The sequence below is a fragment of the Tribolium madens genome, unplaced genomic scaffold, assembly GCF_015345945.1.
Source record: "Tribolium madens isolate multiple individuals breed KSU strain unplaced genomic scaffold, Tmad_KSU_1.1 Scaffold_7;HRSCAF=85;Tcas5.2_LG10, whole genome shotgun sequence".
NCBI classification, from domain to species: domain Eukaryota; kingdom Metazoa; phylum Arthropoda; class Insecta; order Coleoptera; family Tenebrionidae; genus Tribolium; species Tribolium madens.
The window spans coordinates 5268027-5285035 of record NW_025401050.1 but is presented as its reverse complement, the minus strand read 5'-3'; the positions used below and the strand labels follow the sequence as shown (position 1 = coordinate 5285035).

Here is a 17009-nt window from a genome sequence, read left to right as displayed (position 1 = left end):
ATAATAACAAAAAAATGTTTTCAGTGGGTTGGAATTGAAATTAGATAAAACCAGTATAAAAACTTTTTGAAATAGTTCAAACAAGCGGTATTTGTGTGAAACTTTTCCCAAATCGGCCTTCCGAATCCCCCAAAATCCTCAAAGTATTATAAATCGATTGGGAGTGGAATTTCATTCAGCAAATCCCTCTCCCATTAGCACGTTTCTTCCATAAAACATGATTTCCTGTTCGAAACAACTTACGTTCGTCTAAAATTAATTTCAGATGTGCTCGCTATTGCTTATTTTAATAAAGCGAGATTCAAAGCTTTGTGTTATTTCACAATGCTTAATTTAGTTCAGCGACAAAATAATTAATTCGTGTCTCTGTTGGTAATCGAATTTTTACAAAAAATGACAAAACCACAAAGAGCACTAATATTTTATTGCGCCAAAAACGAAAGGAGAAGAGAAAAAATATTTTAAACACGAACCAACAAAGGGAATTAAAGCCGACTTATGAAGTTTTTTGTTGAATAAGGGACTTAGGGCGCTTCTATTAAAAGTTTCGACGTAATTGTGGAAGCTTGAAGTTAAGCTTAAGTTAAGGAAAGGGCGAGAGGGTTACAAAAGTTAAAAGAAATATAAATTACAGTTTTCTATAATAAAAAAATGGCACTATTTTCAATACTTTAGAATCGTTGGTTCAAAATTAAAATTGCAATTTTATTATTAGTCGTAATTTTGGGATTAATTTTTGTGGTAGAAGCTACACGCTGAAATCTTGCATTGCTATAGTCTTGAAAAAAAAGAAATTTTGACAATTCAATTATCTTTAATTTTTTAACATTATAAATTTTTGAAACTAATCAAAAAAATTGAAGTAAAGCTTTAAGATCTTGAGATAATCATTGTCTCAATCTTAGACATCTTTTCAAAACTTTGTTTTTTYAAGCTTTGAGAAAGATTCTTGAAATAAGAAATTAAAATTTTGACATCAATGAGAAGAATTTGAAATTATAACTTGCTTATCTTAATTTTTTAAGATTATAATATCAGTCTTCAAGATTTTCTGTTTCAAGATACTGCAAAACATTAAGTTATAAAAATAATGTTAAGTTAAATAATGTTTAGGAGACAAGACAATCTTTAAAAGTAGCATTGCTATACTCTTGAAAAAACAAAAATTTTGACTACTCAATTGTCTTTTTTAAGATTATAAAATTTTGTAACTAACCAAAAAAATTTATCTTAGACATCTTTTCAAAACTTAGTTCTTTAAAGTTTTGAAAAAGATTCTTGAAATAAGAAATTGAAATTTTGACATCAATGAGAGGAATTTGAAATCATAACTTGCTTACCTTGATTTTTTTAAATTATACCATCAGTATTCAAGATACTGAAAATATTTTTAAGTTACAGAATATAATGTTAAGGTAAATAACGTTCTGGAAACGAGACAATCTTTAAAAGATAAAAGAAAAAAAGATAAAGGACATAGTCTTGAAAAGATAGAAATTTTGACAATTCGATTATCTTTAATTTTTTAAGACTATAAAATCTTGAAACCAACGAAAAAAATTGCGGATCCTAATATAATATTGTCTCAATCTTAGATATCTTTTCAAAAATTCGTACTTTTAAGTTTTAAAAGATACTTGAAATATATGTTGTAACGATATTAATAAGAGAATTTTGAAATCTGAAAGTGATTATCTTGATTTTTTCAAGATTGTTGTTGCGATCTTAAAAAAATAATAAAATAAGAAATTAAAATTTTGACATCAATGAAACAAAATTGAAATCATGACTTGCTTATCTTGATTTTTTAAGATTATAATATTAGTATTCAAGATTTTCTGTTTCAAGATACTTAATAATGTTAAGTTAAATAATGTTCTGGAAKCGAGACAATCTTCAAAAGTAGCATTGCTACAGTCTTGAAACAACCGGAATTTTGACAATCCAATTATCATTAATTTTTTAAGATTATAACATTATTTTTAAAAAGTTTTAGTTTCATATTGACAAAAAAAGTTTTAAAAACGTTTAAAAGTCAATCTTTATAGATTATTATTTTAAAAAAAGTCGGAATTTTCAAGTAAATTAAAAAACCTCATTGTTAAAACTTATTTAGAAAAGTCGAAAAAACTTATTGTTTTAAAATAATCATGAAATAACAGACAAAGACGCTAAAATTGTTTTTTTCTTAAAAAAAATGTTTATTAAAAAAAGCTAACTTTGTTCTAAGCTAATTTGTTATAGCCATAGTTAATTTTTAACTAAAACACCCTGAATCAAAGATACAGGCTGTTTTTTAATATTGCGAAAAATTGCAACCACATATTTTACATCAAAAAATACCACTAATTTATTAAATAAACAATAGTCCTAAAGCTTTGTTACGAATATACGGGGTGATAAAGTTATCTGATAAAAATTAAAATCTATTAATTACTTCTAAACTGCTTGAGTTACTTTTATACAATTTTACAGACTATGTGAGCCATTTAAAGTGGTTATTTWCCAGCAATTTAAAATAAAAATTAAAAATATTTGCTAAAACATTGTAGCAAAATATACTTCAATAAATTGCAATCTCCCCTCTTTTGCGTCTTGACATTTCCGGTCAATTTATCGCAATTTAAAACTTTTAAATTGATGGAAAAGTCTGTCTATGTCACTAGTTATTTTGTAAAGGCGTCATCCGTTTCTATTACGAAAAATTCGATCCCGGAATTCACTAAATATACACTCAAATGCGTCACATTGTTCACACCTTGTTTACGTTTAAATCGACTAATTAAGAGACTCCAATTTGGAGTGTATTGATTTGGTGAAACTTTAGCTTTTCAGTTTAATCTTTTCAAAGAAATAATTCGATTAAAAACGGGAAAAAACACGGAAATTTTATGAATAGGTTTGAGTTAAATAAAAGGAAATTCAATTACACGCAATTTCATGGATTTTTTACTGCCGGAGGAAAGCGATGAAACGGATCGTAGGCGGCTTTCCTTGCAAAGGTGTTTTTATAGAATTTTCCAAAAAAAAACAAAACCTGTCTTTGCTCTCACAAAATGTCAATTCTACAGAATGTACAAAGAACTTCTAATCAAATAATTTCCACGCCGCCTTTCTATGATTCAATTACACGCGTCTAAAAAGTTTCAAATTCGTGTTAATTTAAGACTAGAGTTACATCGATGAAAAGCTGGCCATGAAACAAAAAACAATTGAGTGGGATTTACCCGGCGCCTCCGCCATATTTTTTTAAAGTTTACATAACCTCACTTTGTGTTTTTTCGGTCAATATTTGACAGCGACAAAGCAAAGTTTGAAAAAACTGGGAAACGAATGTTTGTAAACAAAGAAAATCAAATTTTCCGGTTATGTGAAGTATTTGGGAATTGGATTTGGGACAAAGCCTACGCGTGTATTAGGTTTTTGCGCATATCCAAGAAGAAAATTGATTTATGTGACGGAAACTTAAATAAACAAAACTTGCTCAAGTTTGTTTAATATTTAATTTTAATATTCCAGTTGGCCATGATTTCACAATTTGTCTATTTTTATCTAATTCTAATAATTTCTATTTAAATCTAATTTTATTTTTTGTGAAATTTTATAAAAGTGCTGTAACGATGCTAAAATCTTAAGATCTTGTGCTTTAGTCTGTAAAGATTTTTAAAATAAAATTGAGAAAAATCTGAAACCAAAACTTTATCTTTTAAAACAAATAATGTCATTCAAGATATCAAATTGCCACTCAGAATCTTGAAGTTATATTGCAAGATTTTTTAAAGAGTGAAAACATAATCATTAATTTTTTGGTTTTTAGTTTTTTTTTAGAAATTTTAGAATCTTTGAAAATCTGTTGAAACATTTCATTATCTTAAAAAACATTAAAAAGATAATCTTATTTTTATTTCAAGACACTCAAAATTATATTACAAGATTTCTTAATAAGTAAAAACAAATTCTAAATTTTTCAACAAAAACAGATTTTTTATAACGTCCAGAATCTTTAAGAATTTTTTAAAACAAACAATATCTTTTAAGATACTGGTACTTAAACAATTGGCTTAAAAAATCTTAAAATTATATGACAAGATTTCTAAAGAATGAAAACAGAGCCTTTAGATTTTTAGTTCCTTTATAATTTTCAAAATCTTTAAAAAACCCTCGAAACAATTTCATTATCTTACCAAACATTAACGATAATCTTATTTTCATTTCAAAATACTTAAAACTGTGTTTCAAGATTTCTTAAAGAATGAAAACAGATTCTTTAATCTTCTAGTTTCTTTATAACATTCAGAATCTTTGAAAATCTGTTGAGACAATTTCACTATGCATTTTGAAAAGTATTGAAGATAATTTTATTAAAATTAAGTTTTTTTCTCAAGACTTCTCAAACAAAACAGATTCCTAATAATTTGCACTTAGGTTTTTTTAACTTTTAAGATATTTTAAGCAATTTCATGATATTGAGAATCAAAGAGAATCTTATAATATATCTTTTTAATAATTTTTTAGAGGGTATAAACAGATTTTTTAAACTTTTAAGATTTTCAAAGATATTTTAAATAATTTCATAATCTTGGATAACAAAATTTTCATTTCAAAAACTTATCTAATTCATTAAAATATTAAGATTTTTTCTCAAGATTTTTTAAATACTAAAAAGGATTCTTAGTTTCAATGTCTTTGATGATCTTAAGAAACGATAAAGATAATTTTTAATCTTTTAATTTTTTTTTCAGTTTAACACCACCAGTTTTGCCCACACTTTTTTGGCGCCAAATTCAAAAACTTTTAGTCAAATGATGTGGGGTAATTCATTAAAATATTAAGATTTTTTTTCAAGATTTTTTAAATACTAAAAAGGATTCTTAGTTTCAATGTCTTTGATGATCTTAAGAAACGATAAAGATAATCTTTAATCTTTTAATGTTTTTTTCAGTTTAACACCGCCATGGCCGACTATTCCTGGAACACATCCTACGTGTTCGCCAACGACACATCAAGTGGCTGGGGCGAGCGTTACTTCTTCACTTATTTTTCCGAATTCGACGGCCGACCACTCAACTACGTCGCCATCGAAGCCGCCATTTTTCTCTCCATCTTTGTCATTTCTGTCATTGCTAACACCTCCATCATCATCTGCGTCATAAGGTAAGAGTCGGTCCTSAAAACCCATCAATCCTGTCCTGTCTTCGACACACTATGAAAAAACAATCGATACGCCAAGACCCACTTGATGTTGATGTATCGTCTCGAGTTGAACCACCAATTAATTACCGACGCTCTATTTTTACTCAAGAGGCGTATTTTTAGAGCGCGCAGGACCGGACTCGATGGAAATGCAAAGGGGCCAATGACCGGGAAAATGGAAATTTCCCTCTCGACGGGCCATTTACCAACGAGGGCGAACTTTTATCGTTCATCCGCCATTTAACGCGCGACCCAAATACAATTTTTCATAATTTGAATTAATTATTTCGGGGATGTAGCTACTTGATTAATTGTTTATTTTTTTTTTTGAGCGAGAAAAAGCGGAAATTATTGAGGTCAGTCGTTTTTATTTCGGTAATTTGTGACGTCAWAGAAATTTAAGCGAGTCAAGGGTGTTTAGATTGGTTTAGAGATAATTTTTCATTTTATTTATATTACCTAGACTGATTCTTTATTTTCCTTGGGTTGGTAATGTTTATAAACACGCGTTTAAGTTGTCGAAACTTAAAAAAAGCCTCAAATCTCGCGAATTTCATTAATTACTTATCAACCAACCAAAACACGGGGCCAGACATTGGACACACCTCCGCCTTTTTTATTGGTCGTAAAAATTGGCGCCAAAATTATAATTTTAATATTTATTATAAAAGTAAAATTATTTTTTGTGTTCAGTTTCCTATATTTCAAACACAAGAAAACAAATTTCAGTTTCCCTTTCAGACCTTCCACATATTTTCCTCACGACACATACATTAATTTTTTTCGACATTTTCCCCGTCGATAAATCTTCTCCCTAATTGTGTCGGAACGTTGCCAACATTCAGATTAAAATCTCCCCACAATCTTGAAAAAAATTCACGAAATCCTAGACTTAATCCCATTAATCCCAATGATTTTTTTTCTCGCTCGACCTGTACGCAATCGATAATTTTTTCCAGATTCCCAGATATGAGGACGGTGACGAATTGCTTTGTCCTGAATTTGGCGGCGGCCGATTTGCTCTTCGCCGCCACCATCCCCGCCGTCGCWTACACCAGAATCGTATCATCTTGGAAACTGGGCGATTTCGCTTGCAAATTCGTCCCTTACATGGAGGTAAACACATTTTAAATTTAGCGCCACTTTTCAAATCTAACAGCTCGAAATCACGCCCACGTGACGCTTTTTTAAAATTGGGTTTTTASGACTCAAAATGGCCGCCAAAACAATACACAYTCMTTTCGAAGATCAACAGAGCAAACTAKATTTGAATTTAGCGCTAAATTTTAAATTTGACAACTCAAAACCACGCCCACGTGATTAGTTAAAACAGCAACTAAMRGCGTTTTTACGACTCAAAATGGCCGCCAAAACAATACACAGTCGTTTCCCGGACGAATAAATACAGTTTGAAGGTTAACAGTACAATTAACCTGTGATTATTTTGCACAGTTGGCAGCCTTGTTTCGTAAATATTTATATTGATCTATAAGAGATATTACGTCCAGCGGTGCATAAATACATGGCAATTGTTTCAATTGAGACAATTTTCGCTAACTTAATTTTAGATTAATTTATGTTTGACCGGAATTTTCAGGTGTTTGTTCCGGGTTTCCGGGCCCGGAATCGTATTTTATTGCGAATTTAGGTCAAAGCTATCGCTTTCCTTCCTGTTATTGTTTACTGGGCCATTTTGACAAATTGGGGTGTCAACGGCCGCCAGATGTGCCAAACTTGATGAAATAAAAGTTTAACTAGTTTTTTCTTATTTTATTAGTTTTGCCAGACTGTTTAAAAAAGTTTTAAACTAATCAAAGCACGCGGGTGGGGCTGGCTCACCCCTCATGTTTTTTATTGGTTTAATATTACGTAGGTGGGGCGCAATCACGTTTTTTGGAATTTTGAAAGCAAATCAAATTTGTGAACGGGGTTTTGGCGCTAAATTTAAAAACTTCTACTCACATGATATAGGTGGAACTTAAAGACAGATTTTTGCTTCTTATTAGTTGGCTAGAATCTTATTTTTATTTAAGTTTTTTAAAATTAGTTTTTCAAAATTTTGATACCTATTAAATCAATGGGCGGGTCTTTTGCCACACCGTTTTTAGCGCCAAATTCAAAAAAATTCAATCACATGACGTAGGTGGAACCTAATTATGGTTTTTTGGTTCTTACTGATTGGTTGGAGTGATGTGTGAACAGTTTAACGAGTTGGAGACAAAAGAGTGATTTTTTGCATAAAATAATTTTTGTCATTTTATTAGTCTTTTTGCCAAACTGTTTAAAACAAGGTTTAAACTAATTATAACACGTGGGTGGGGTCTAGCTCACCCCTCACGCTCACCCCTTATTGGTTCAAAATTYACCAATCACATTACGTAGGTGGAGCTTAATCACGGTTTTTCGCTTCTTATTGGTCGGTTGGAATCTTATTTTTTTTTTAGTTTTTTCTCTATTATTGTGTAAAAACGTAAAAATTTTGATAGCAAATCAAATTTCGTGATCGAGGTTTTGCCCACCTTTTTTTTGCGCCAAATTCAAAAAGTTTTAGTCATATGATGTGGGTGGAGCTTAAAGACGGATTTTTGCTTCTTATTGGTTGGCTGGAATTTTAATTTTCTGTACGTTTTTTTTTAAACTAATTTTTCAAAAAGTAAAAAGTTTGATATAAAATTAACGGTCGCTTTCGCCACACCGTTTTTGGAGCCAAGTTCAAAAAGTTTCCGTTACATGACGTAGGTGGGGCTTAAATACGGTTTTTTGCTTCTTAATGGTTAGAATCTTAATTTTTTCTTAATTAATATTTATAAAATTTTGGTAGCAAATCAGAATTTGTGGGCGTGGCTTTGGCCACACCCCTTTTGGCACCAAATTCAAAAATGTATTTTCTAGTTTGTCTCGGGGATTGTGCTCCTGTGGACCCTCGCCCTCATCAGCATCGACCGCCACCGCTGCATTGTGGTCCCCCCTTACCGCTCCAAAATCACCCCCTCCCAAGCCTCCATCTCCTCCCTCGCCATCTGGATCTCCACCGCCATCGTCTTCATTCCCGTCCCATTATGGTTCCGCGAGATCCCCATCGACGACCATAGCAAAATCTGCACTTTGGTCTTCCCCAAATCCTCCAACATCCATTTCTCGGCCTGCTTRGTCATGCCAGTGGTAGTCTTCGCTTGTCTCCTCCCCATGGTAATCCTCGTCTACCACTACCAACGCATCTTCCACAAAATCATCTCCACGAAGAACACATGGGCGAGTTCCTGCGTCATGGTCAGCGCGATGGAGGTCAAGGACTGTCGTCAAGGTCGCCGCCAATCAGAACTGAGCATGTCTGACATTTTCGTACCATGGCCCCGCCGATTCTCCACCCAAATGGTCTCGCCCAATGGGCGTCAAGGTTCCTTGAGTCAACACGAGGAAATTAGACTCAATAAACACATCAAGGTGGTGCGAGTACTCTTCTTGAATGTGGTGGTAGTACTGGTGATGTGGCTCCCGATCACGTTAGCCATGCTTTTGATATATATAGATGGTAGTCGACCAAATGAAGATCGGGGGTTTTTCCTACGATCGCACCATTTCATAGCTGCTTTGATTATAGCGTTTTTGAATACTTTGGTCAATCCAGTGGTCTATGGAGTACTTTCGGATAATTTTCGCGCGTGTTTGGTGCGCATGTGGTGTCGAAATCACGAAGATGAAAAAGAACAGACATCTAGTGGGCGGGTTAATGCCARCAAAACGACACGAAAGCAAAGTTTCATCAATTCAGTTAGTGAGAATTGAAGTGGGACTGTTTCTAGTAGGCTGTGACTGAGGAATGGCTGTGCTTGGATAGGTAGTAGGCGTTGTTATTCCTATCTTAACTATTAAAAAGACATTTATTGTGAATTTAGTCAATTAGTGTTTTTTCCAGAGAATTATGTCAATATTTATGTAAATAAAACAAATATTTCTCGTTTTATATCAAATAATAAAAAATATGATAGGAGATTTGTTTTTATCCCCTCCAGAATCTCCTACACCAATCACAGAACGGCTAGGCGGGGCCGTGTCACTATCGGAAGGGTTGGCACAGCGAGAAGCTTTCTCTGATTTGTTTCCTCCCCCTTCAAGTTTAAGATGAACCAATTAAATCACATGAAGGCGGGTCTATACCTCCTTACCACTCTTACTACTAGTCAAATTCTTGTTTGAATTCAAATTTTTGCGCCGAAACAAAATAAAGCCAACTATTTAAGAACTATTTATTAAAAAAAGTGTTATGGCAAGTACAATTAACCTAAAAAATCAAAATCACTCAAGCACATCCATTGACAACTGCGAGTACTTTCGAGTACTCTTTTTCGATTTCGGACTCTTCACTGACCGATTTTAATCCAGTCGCCGAATCTTTAAAGAGTAAATCTTTTTTTCCGTTAAAAGTACCGAACAATTTGAACAAATCTGGCRTTTCAGTATATTGTTTACTCGTCGAAATCAARAAATTGCGAATTTCGTCAATTTCGGAATTACTTTTCGAGTGACTTGTCACGACCTGAAACACAYTTGTTAGAATTGAGGGCGGAGTTAACTCACTGGTGGTACCATATGGGGTGGGGCGTGTGCCAAATGACAAGTCTCGTATTGGTCAACTGGTTTACGCCCACCATCGGGACACAACAATTCATAATCGCCGGATTTCAAACCCTCCGCCCATTTTTCCCGATTGTGACCATCTGTAACCAATCAATTAATAAACCGGTTTGGYGGCGTGTCATAGCCAATCACCTGTGTTCCCAGACACTGTRACGTGTTTAACAAACGCTACATCCCCCCCACCTTCGACCAAACATCTGAAGGCTCCTGTATAACCACTGTATGACTCACTGGAGTCAAGATTGCACTTTTTAGTGACGTCATGTTTYTCAACATCCCCACCACAAAGGTCACACAGACGTTCACCATAGCCGTCTTTGATTTCTTTAGCTCCCGGGAGGCAACTCGCATTGAAAAACTCCGACAAGGCTTTGGGGTAGGGACAACTCGTTTTGGGGATTAAATTTAGACGGATTAGGGTGTATAAGGGGGCGTAGTACCCTGCAGTACGACCCAGGCCCGTATGACAGGACTTTGCGCCCTTTAAATCGGCGAACGAGGCAAATTTTGAGCCCTTTTTGACCACGGCAACAGCGTAGTATGATCCTCCTAGGTTACCGTACTGCTCGGCCACGATTGGTACTAGGTTGTACTCGCGTCGGGCCTTGTCAACCTGGCCATAATCTAGGGTTATAATATCAGCAGCGTTGTCTCTGATTGTTTTCATACAATCCTCGAGTGTTTTTTCCTCAATACAGCCAAACCTAGGCCTAATATCRCGCGAAAAGGCAGCCTGGGACAAAGCCTGGCACTTGTGGTACTCCTCATGTGACGTCACGCAAAACCTAACAGTTTTAAAAGGCGGTCCGTAATCACGTTCGATCACATCAGTATAGTTGGCCTTGTCGAGATAATCACCAGGTGATATGATCTTGTTCTCTTTTGGTACCGTCTTGTCATTCAACTCGAGTACCTTCTCCAACCAAGGGGCGTGGTTTTTGGTACCAACACTGTCCAAATTTTCGATTTTTCGTCGCAATTCATRAACAGTTTTTACCACATCAGCGTTGGCCATGTAGCCCTGCCAGGGACGAGCCGCCCACCGACATGGAGTACCAGTGACGGGTACCTTGGTACCATCCGGACACAAATACGCGTAGTTGTCCGGATTTTCCTTATTTTTTTCTGMGAGCTAAAACACGATATTTAGTAAGGGTTTTGGTGGTACCCGGAGTGGTACCCCGAAGAATTTCCGGACGTATATCACTTTAGTCCACGCGACCTGTCCGCCATTGTGTGRGAGACACCTTAAGGCACCATCATACCCGGAAAAATTGTCAGGATAGTCGCAAGTTTCCGGTTTTTCGCAAAGGGCACACAAATTCGAGTACTTWTTCTCTAAATGACATTATAAGAGAGTGGTACCACATCTGGGCTACTTACTCCACTCCAGGTTGATTTTTGGGTCCGGTGACCATTTTCCAACAATACAAGCTTTGTGAAATAGGGTTGAAAAAGCCTTCAATTCGTTTTCACGTGGGCTCAGTTCGGGGTCGTTCAAGAGCCCAATGATCCCCTTCTGTTTCAATTTCGTCAAAGGGATTTTATAGCCCACGTTTCGGCCCACGCCAGTGTGACACGAGTTTAGCCCTTTTAGCCCTTCAATGCCTCGAATGTCTAAGTCTTTGTGAACCACAGCAACGGCTTCGTAGCGAAATTCAGCTAAAAAAATGGTTCAGTGAGTGTGTGTGTGGGGGGGTATAGGTGGTACCTTCAGGTTCCTCCCGCGTACGGATTTCTTCAAAAATCGCAAAATCTTGTTCGGGCGTTTTGGCCGCGATGTACATATCTTCAGGATCGACGGTACCAAAATCAGCCACTCGTTGCTTGATTTTTTCAATGCACTCAAATCTGGAATGTAAGGGGTCATTGGGGTCGTAAAAAGGGAGAGTGGTACCGGTCACGTGCTGGAATGCAGATTATTTTCGCCGAGCTTTTAGTCTCTTGAGTTGACATTTGTTGGCAGAGGTCGAGGAGGTGCTCAGGGACGCACATTTTGTCTAAAAATTGAGCATCAATGGTACTGGTACCACTTATACAAATTGTTAAATTATTATTGAAGTTAGTATCGGAATTTGTAGGTCATTAAAGTACCAATGTTGTAATTGCGACTTAATTAAGAAAAATTCGCYGTTGGTATTACCAAGACTGGTTCTGTGTAAAATAAAGCAAAACGGTTAACTTTCTCTGGCGACTTGATGGCATCCTTGAACTTGCTGGACAAGAAAAAAGCAAAATAAAACCGGCGTGATACATTATTTACATTTTTTATGGTACCACTTGTGATSGTAATGGTACYAAATTCTCCGAATTTCGCGTACCGCCTCTGAAAATTGTTTACGTTATTGCGGTACCATAAATCCACGTTTTTAGTACTGAAATTATTTTGTAAAAATATGGAGTGGTACCACCTTCAAAGTGTAAAAACTGTTTATTTAAWTAATTTAATTAAGGTACTATTTTGAAAACAAAAATTTTACTTGGTACCACTACAAGTACCAACACCACTTAGTTTAAAACAAACTCAAATTATGTTGATTTTATGCGAAAGGTATAGTTTTTGAACTCTTACAAGAGTACTATACATGTACAAGTATTTTCCTTAATAAATACCACACAGTGGTACCACGAGTTTAAATATTTTTTATAAACATCAGAACATTTTTTAACCAAAAACAAGTTTTCTTATGTTTACCTAATATTTTATTTTAAATTTATAAAACTGTATTTTTTTAAAGCAGAGTAGCACCACAAAAAAATTAATAAAAATTAAACTGAACATTTTTGTAAAAAATTTGAAAAAACTATTTTTTAAAGGAAAACAAAGTAGTACCTACCGACATTTTTTTAAGAAAAATTTCAAAATGTTTGGACAAGTAGTACCACAATAGTAAGTACCAAAATTCTTTTAACAAAAACACTGAACATCATATTTTTTTAAGAAAAAAAAAATTAACGTTTTTTCGATTTTAATTAATTCTTAAAAAAACTTTTTAAATGTAACAGTGGTATATACCATCACAAAAAACAATAAAATTAAAAAAAATAATTAAAAATGCATTCAGCTGGGTARTAAAACACAATTAACAATTATTTTGCAATAAATTTGAGGATGTTAACAGCTTTTAACAGGTACCAAAATGGTATCCTATTACCACTTATTTATATGAGAAAAAAATTAAAACTTTCTRTCAAAATTAGTAACGGAAATTCAAAAATAAAAACAAAAATTGCTGTAAAAATCACATTTCTGTACATTTCTACAATGGTACCACCAATTTTTTTTCACATTTCTTTTTTCATTTTTTTGATTTTAAAATTACCTATAAGTATATCAAACAACGTTTATTGAAAATGTCTGCATAAATAAATACACCGTAACTCGGTACCACATTAGGTACCACTGTGATAATTAAAAATTATTATAATTTTTGGAAATTGTAGCATGGTACTGTAAAAAATAGTAAAAAAAGAAATAACAAATAATTAAAAATGTTGCTAAAAAATTTGTACCATGGGTACTATAAAGGTACCACACGTTTGTATATTTTTTGTAAAAAATATTTTTTTTTTAAATTAGTGAGCATCAAAGGAAGTATACGACCACAAAATTACTTCAAACGTTCATTGGAAATGTTCTTACGAGTACATGAACAAGTGGTACCACAAAAGGTACCACTGCGAATCCCTAACTAAAAAAAAATACAATTTTTCAAAATAATAATTATAGTATCATAAACATAGTATGTAATAACAAATGTTTACACGGGTTGGTACCATGGGTACTACAGAGGTACTTGCAAAACAATTATTTTTAAAAAAATAGTTAGAAGAAAAGGAAGTACGGAAACGGGTACACTGCAGGACGCTGGGTACCACCATGGTACCACCGTGGTACCACCTCTCCAACCTGCAATTTCTTCGCGAAAAATGCATTTTTCCTTCAATTAAAATTCTACTAGCGTCCTTGAGTGCATAATTGACTTAGAAAGTGTTACTTACATTCATTTCTCGTGTTTCTCCTCACGAGGTTCCTCGCTTGGACCACCAGCCCCACAGCTAAAACCAGAYAAACGATCTTCATCTCAAACACTTTCACGTCTCGACCAAGACTGTAAACAACTTCTTTGTCTTTTCGCTTTTATATTATTTTAATGTAGTGGAAATGTAAATAATGCAGCGGCGGAGGCTGAGGAGGGGGGCACAAAACGAGACGGGGGACATCTCTGTATCGACAAAAAAACAAAAAAAAAAACGCTGAAGTCACTTCACAAGCGAGAGCTTTGACCTGAAATCGCAATAGTGTTTTTTTTAATTTTTTTTCATTTTGTGGGGGAATTTTTAACGAAAGCCATTGCATTTGAATGATTAATTATTTATGTTATTATTATTTATGCGAGTCAAGACGTTATCTTGTGACTGGAATACATAAAAATTATTAATAAATGGTAATTCCCTGGTTTCAGAAAAAAATTCGTGTCAAATCAAGGTTGGAGTTAAGGATTCTGGAAAACACAAATTAATGATAAGGATACTGCGATAAATAATAGGAAAACACAATCACCAATTATTTTTAATTAGGAAACTATTAATAATAAAATTTTATTTAATTTGATTTTGGACAAAAAAAATTCTTTTAATTTTGAAGGGGGCCAAAATTTCTACTTGTGGTGGTTGTATAACACAAAATTACGTATTTTTACGACAAGTAGAAAACAGGGGTTTTATTAAAAAAAGGGGGGCAAACAAAACAATTAAAATAATTTTTATTTCAAATACAATCAAAATAATAATAATTACTGCAAACAAATAAGTTTAAAAATTGACTATTGTAGGGGACAGGGGGCTAATTTAAGCTAACTATATTTTATAATTTTTTTTTTTTTTGTAAAAAATAGTAGTGACTATAATACATAATGACAGAACTTATTTTATTAACAACTTTTTTATTTTATTTTACATTTTTTAATAAAAAATTGGGAGGGAGGTGTTTATTAAATTATACAGGATGCGTCAAAACTAGCGCCCCAGAGAAAAATTTCAAGTTTCCAGGAACATGGAAACAATCTTTAAAAAATTCTATCTGTCAAAATTTGGACATATTTTTTGACATTTGACGTTTTTTATATCTATTTAATGATACTGATGATCTTGTATATGTTTTTTTACAATTATTTAGTAAAGGGACAAAAAATTTGCCAATAAAAGCCACAAATAACATTAAACAAAGTTACAATTTAGAATACAGCTTTCTTGTTTCCTCTTCTAATAGCCTGTAGCAAAAAAACTTGAAAAATTATTTTTTCCAACAGAAATAAATAGAGTCAAAGTGCAAAATTTAAACTTCGAAACTTTTATAAATATTATAAATATGTTCCTGATATCTTACCTTATATGGCATTTTTCTCTGGGGCGCGAGAAGTAGCGCACCCTGTATAAAAAAAAATTAAATAATATTTATAAATATTTGTGTTTTTTTTGTTGACTGGAAATGATTAAAATTTTATTTTAATTTCTTTTCTGAGAGGGCAATAAACCTAAAGAAAAACTAATTAATTATGTAATTATAAAATATTATTTAATTTAATTGTAGACACAAATATTTTCTTAATTTTTGAAGTGGAAAAGGGGCTATTTTAATAAATTAAACCAAAAAATTTATACAATAAAATTATGGACTTTTATCAAGTATCAAATACCTAGTAAATGTTTTTTACTTTTTATCATGAAAAGGGGGCAAACAAAACAATTAAAATTATTTGTCATTAAAATACAAAAGTTGAATTTATTACAAATACATGACAATAATTTTAACGCTTGAGTTTTTTTTTTGAGAAAATATTGTTAGAGGGTCAACTTAAATAAAATAACTGAATGATTTTTTTTGTTGTAAAAACAATAACAATAATATGAAAACAATTGAAATTATTATTTTTTTACTTTTTTTCTAAAGAGGCGAGGGACTTAAATAAAACAATTGCAACTAATTAAATTAATTATTTATTTGTACTGGTAATAAATTAAATAAATAAATTTGGTAATAAATAACATACTAAAAGTGGCTGATGGCAATTTATTGTGCATCCTTGAAATAAAGGCCAGCCAACCTAAAAAAAATTATTAAAAAAGCCCTTTAATTTTTTTATTTACTTTTTATAAGTAATTTTATTGTCAATTTCTTGCACAATTTTCCTTGTCCTACAATAGAAATTGTCACATTTTTCCCCCTGATATTTTTGCGAAAAATTATCAATGGCTCCCACCACAAACTGGCTAATATTATCCAAAAATTTGTCAGAAGCTGGAAAAAAAAAACAAAAATAGCCTCAAAAAAAATTACAAAAACACAAACCTTGATTTTTAAAGCTCCGCATTGCCTCGTCATCATCGTCGCCCCCTTCGGGCATTCCCCCATCCACTTTATGTTTCAAATAGGGGATAAAAAGCAACAAACACAAAATAGCAACAAAACTCACAAACTTTTTAAAAAGAACAATTTTTAATAAAATTTTTCCTAGAGTGAACAAATCCAGTTTAAATTTCAACTTATCCAAAAGTCCCAACACGCCATGAGGGGTCCCATAGATGGGGGCTGGGGCCGGGGGGCCGTACACAGGCACCGGGTAACTAAAACACCGCAATTAAACCACTTTTATCACAGTTTGGAGTTTTACGGTTGCAACGGAGGGCCATACGCGGGGGCTGAGGGGGGTCCGTAGGTGTACTTGGGGGGTCCTGGGTACGGAAACATCTCGTTGTACTCGCGATCTGTCTTTTGGGGCCCTTTATGCGACGCCTCGTACGCCTCCAAGTACGAGTCTTTAGCCCCCCAAATGGGGCCCGCCCCCAAGAAAATCAAATAAATCACCAACATGTTATCAGCGTCGCTGCTACTTAAACAATGATTCAAAAAAATATTTTCGAGTAAAGTAAACATTGGCCTACTCTTGTTTCGGAAGTTTTTTTTATATTCAAAACAAATAGTTAAGTGGATCGTAATAACATTGTCATGCGTTGTGGTGGCGGAAACAATGCGGACGCACGTGGAGACAATTTTAATATTTTTTTTGGTGCTCAAATACAATTAAAAGTGAGTTTATTGGGGTAATTAAGACAGGGGGTCAGGGGGGCACTTTTACCGCCCCCCATATTTAGTATATGACTCAATGGGTGTGTTT

At 33.5% G+C, this 17009-nt stretch overlaps 3 protein-coding genes across 3 annotated transcripts in view; 1 reads left to right on the top strand and 2 right to left on the bottom strand.

The window, feature by feature from the left end:
* LOC123009838 (somatostatin-like receptor F_48D10.1) overlaps positions 1 to 9184 on the top strand; it is a 16617-nt gene extending 7433 nt beyond the window's left edge. The window contains exons 2-4 of the mRNA XM_044406382.1: positions 4943 to 5154; positions 6153 to 6309; positions 8086 to 9184. Coding sequence (XP_044262317.1) covers positions 4955 to 5154; positions 6153 to 6309; positions 8086 to 8979 — 1251 coding nt within the window. The 5' untranslated portion in view covers positions 4943 to 4954 and the 3' untranslated portion in view covers positions 8980 to 9184. The remainder of the gene's footprint in view (positions 1 to 4942; positions 5155 to 6152; positions 6310 to 8085) is intronic.
* A 242-nt stretch (positions 9185 to 9426) lies between these two features.
* LOC123009938 (transferrin) lies at positions 9427 to 13962 on the bottom strand. Its single transcript, XM_044406526.1, has 8 exons — positions 13834 to 13962; positions 11729 to 11831; positions 11543 to 11682; positions 11215 to 11493; positions 11012 to 11169; positions 9964 to 10963; positions 9781 to 9911; positions 9427 to 9730 (listed from the first exon to the last, which is right to left on the bottom strand). Exons 1-8 carry the CDS (start codon positions 13913 to 13915, stop codon positions 9494 to 9496), a joined length of 2130 nt encoding a protein of 709 aa, XP_044262461.1. The 5' UTR covers positions 13916 to 13962; the 3' UTR covers positions 9427 to 9493.
* A 1851-nt stretch (positions 13963 to 15813) lies between these two features.
* On the bottom strand, positions 15814 to 16751 carry LOC123009983. Its single transcript, XM_044406584.1, has 4 exons — positions 16506 to 16751; positions 16184 to 16458; positions 15982 to 16132; positions 15814 to 15938 (listed from the first exon to the last, which is right to left on the bottom strand). The coding sequence occupies exons 1-4, from the start codon at positions 16703 to 16705 to the stop codon at positions 15905 to 15907; spliced, it is 660 nt and encodes a 219-aa protein (XP_044262519.1). The 5' UTR covers positions 16706 to 16751; the 3' UTR covers positions 15814 to 15904.
* Between the last annotated feature and the right edge of the window lie 258 nt (positions 16752 to 17009).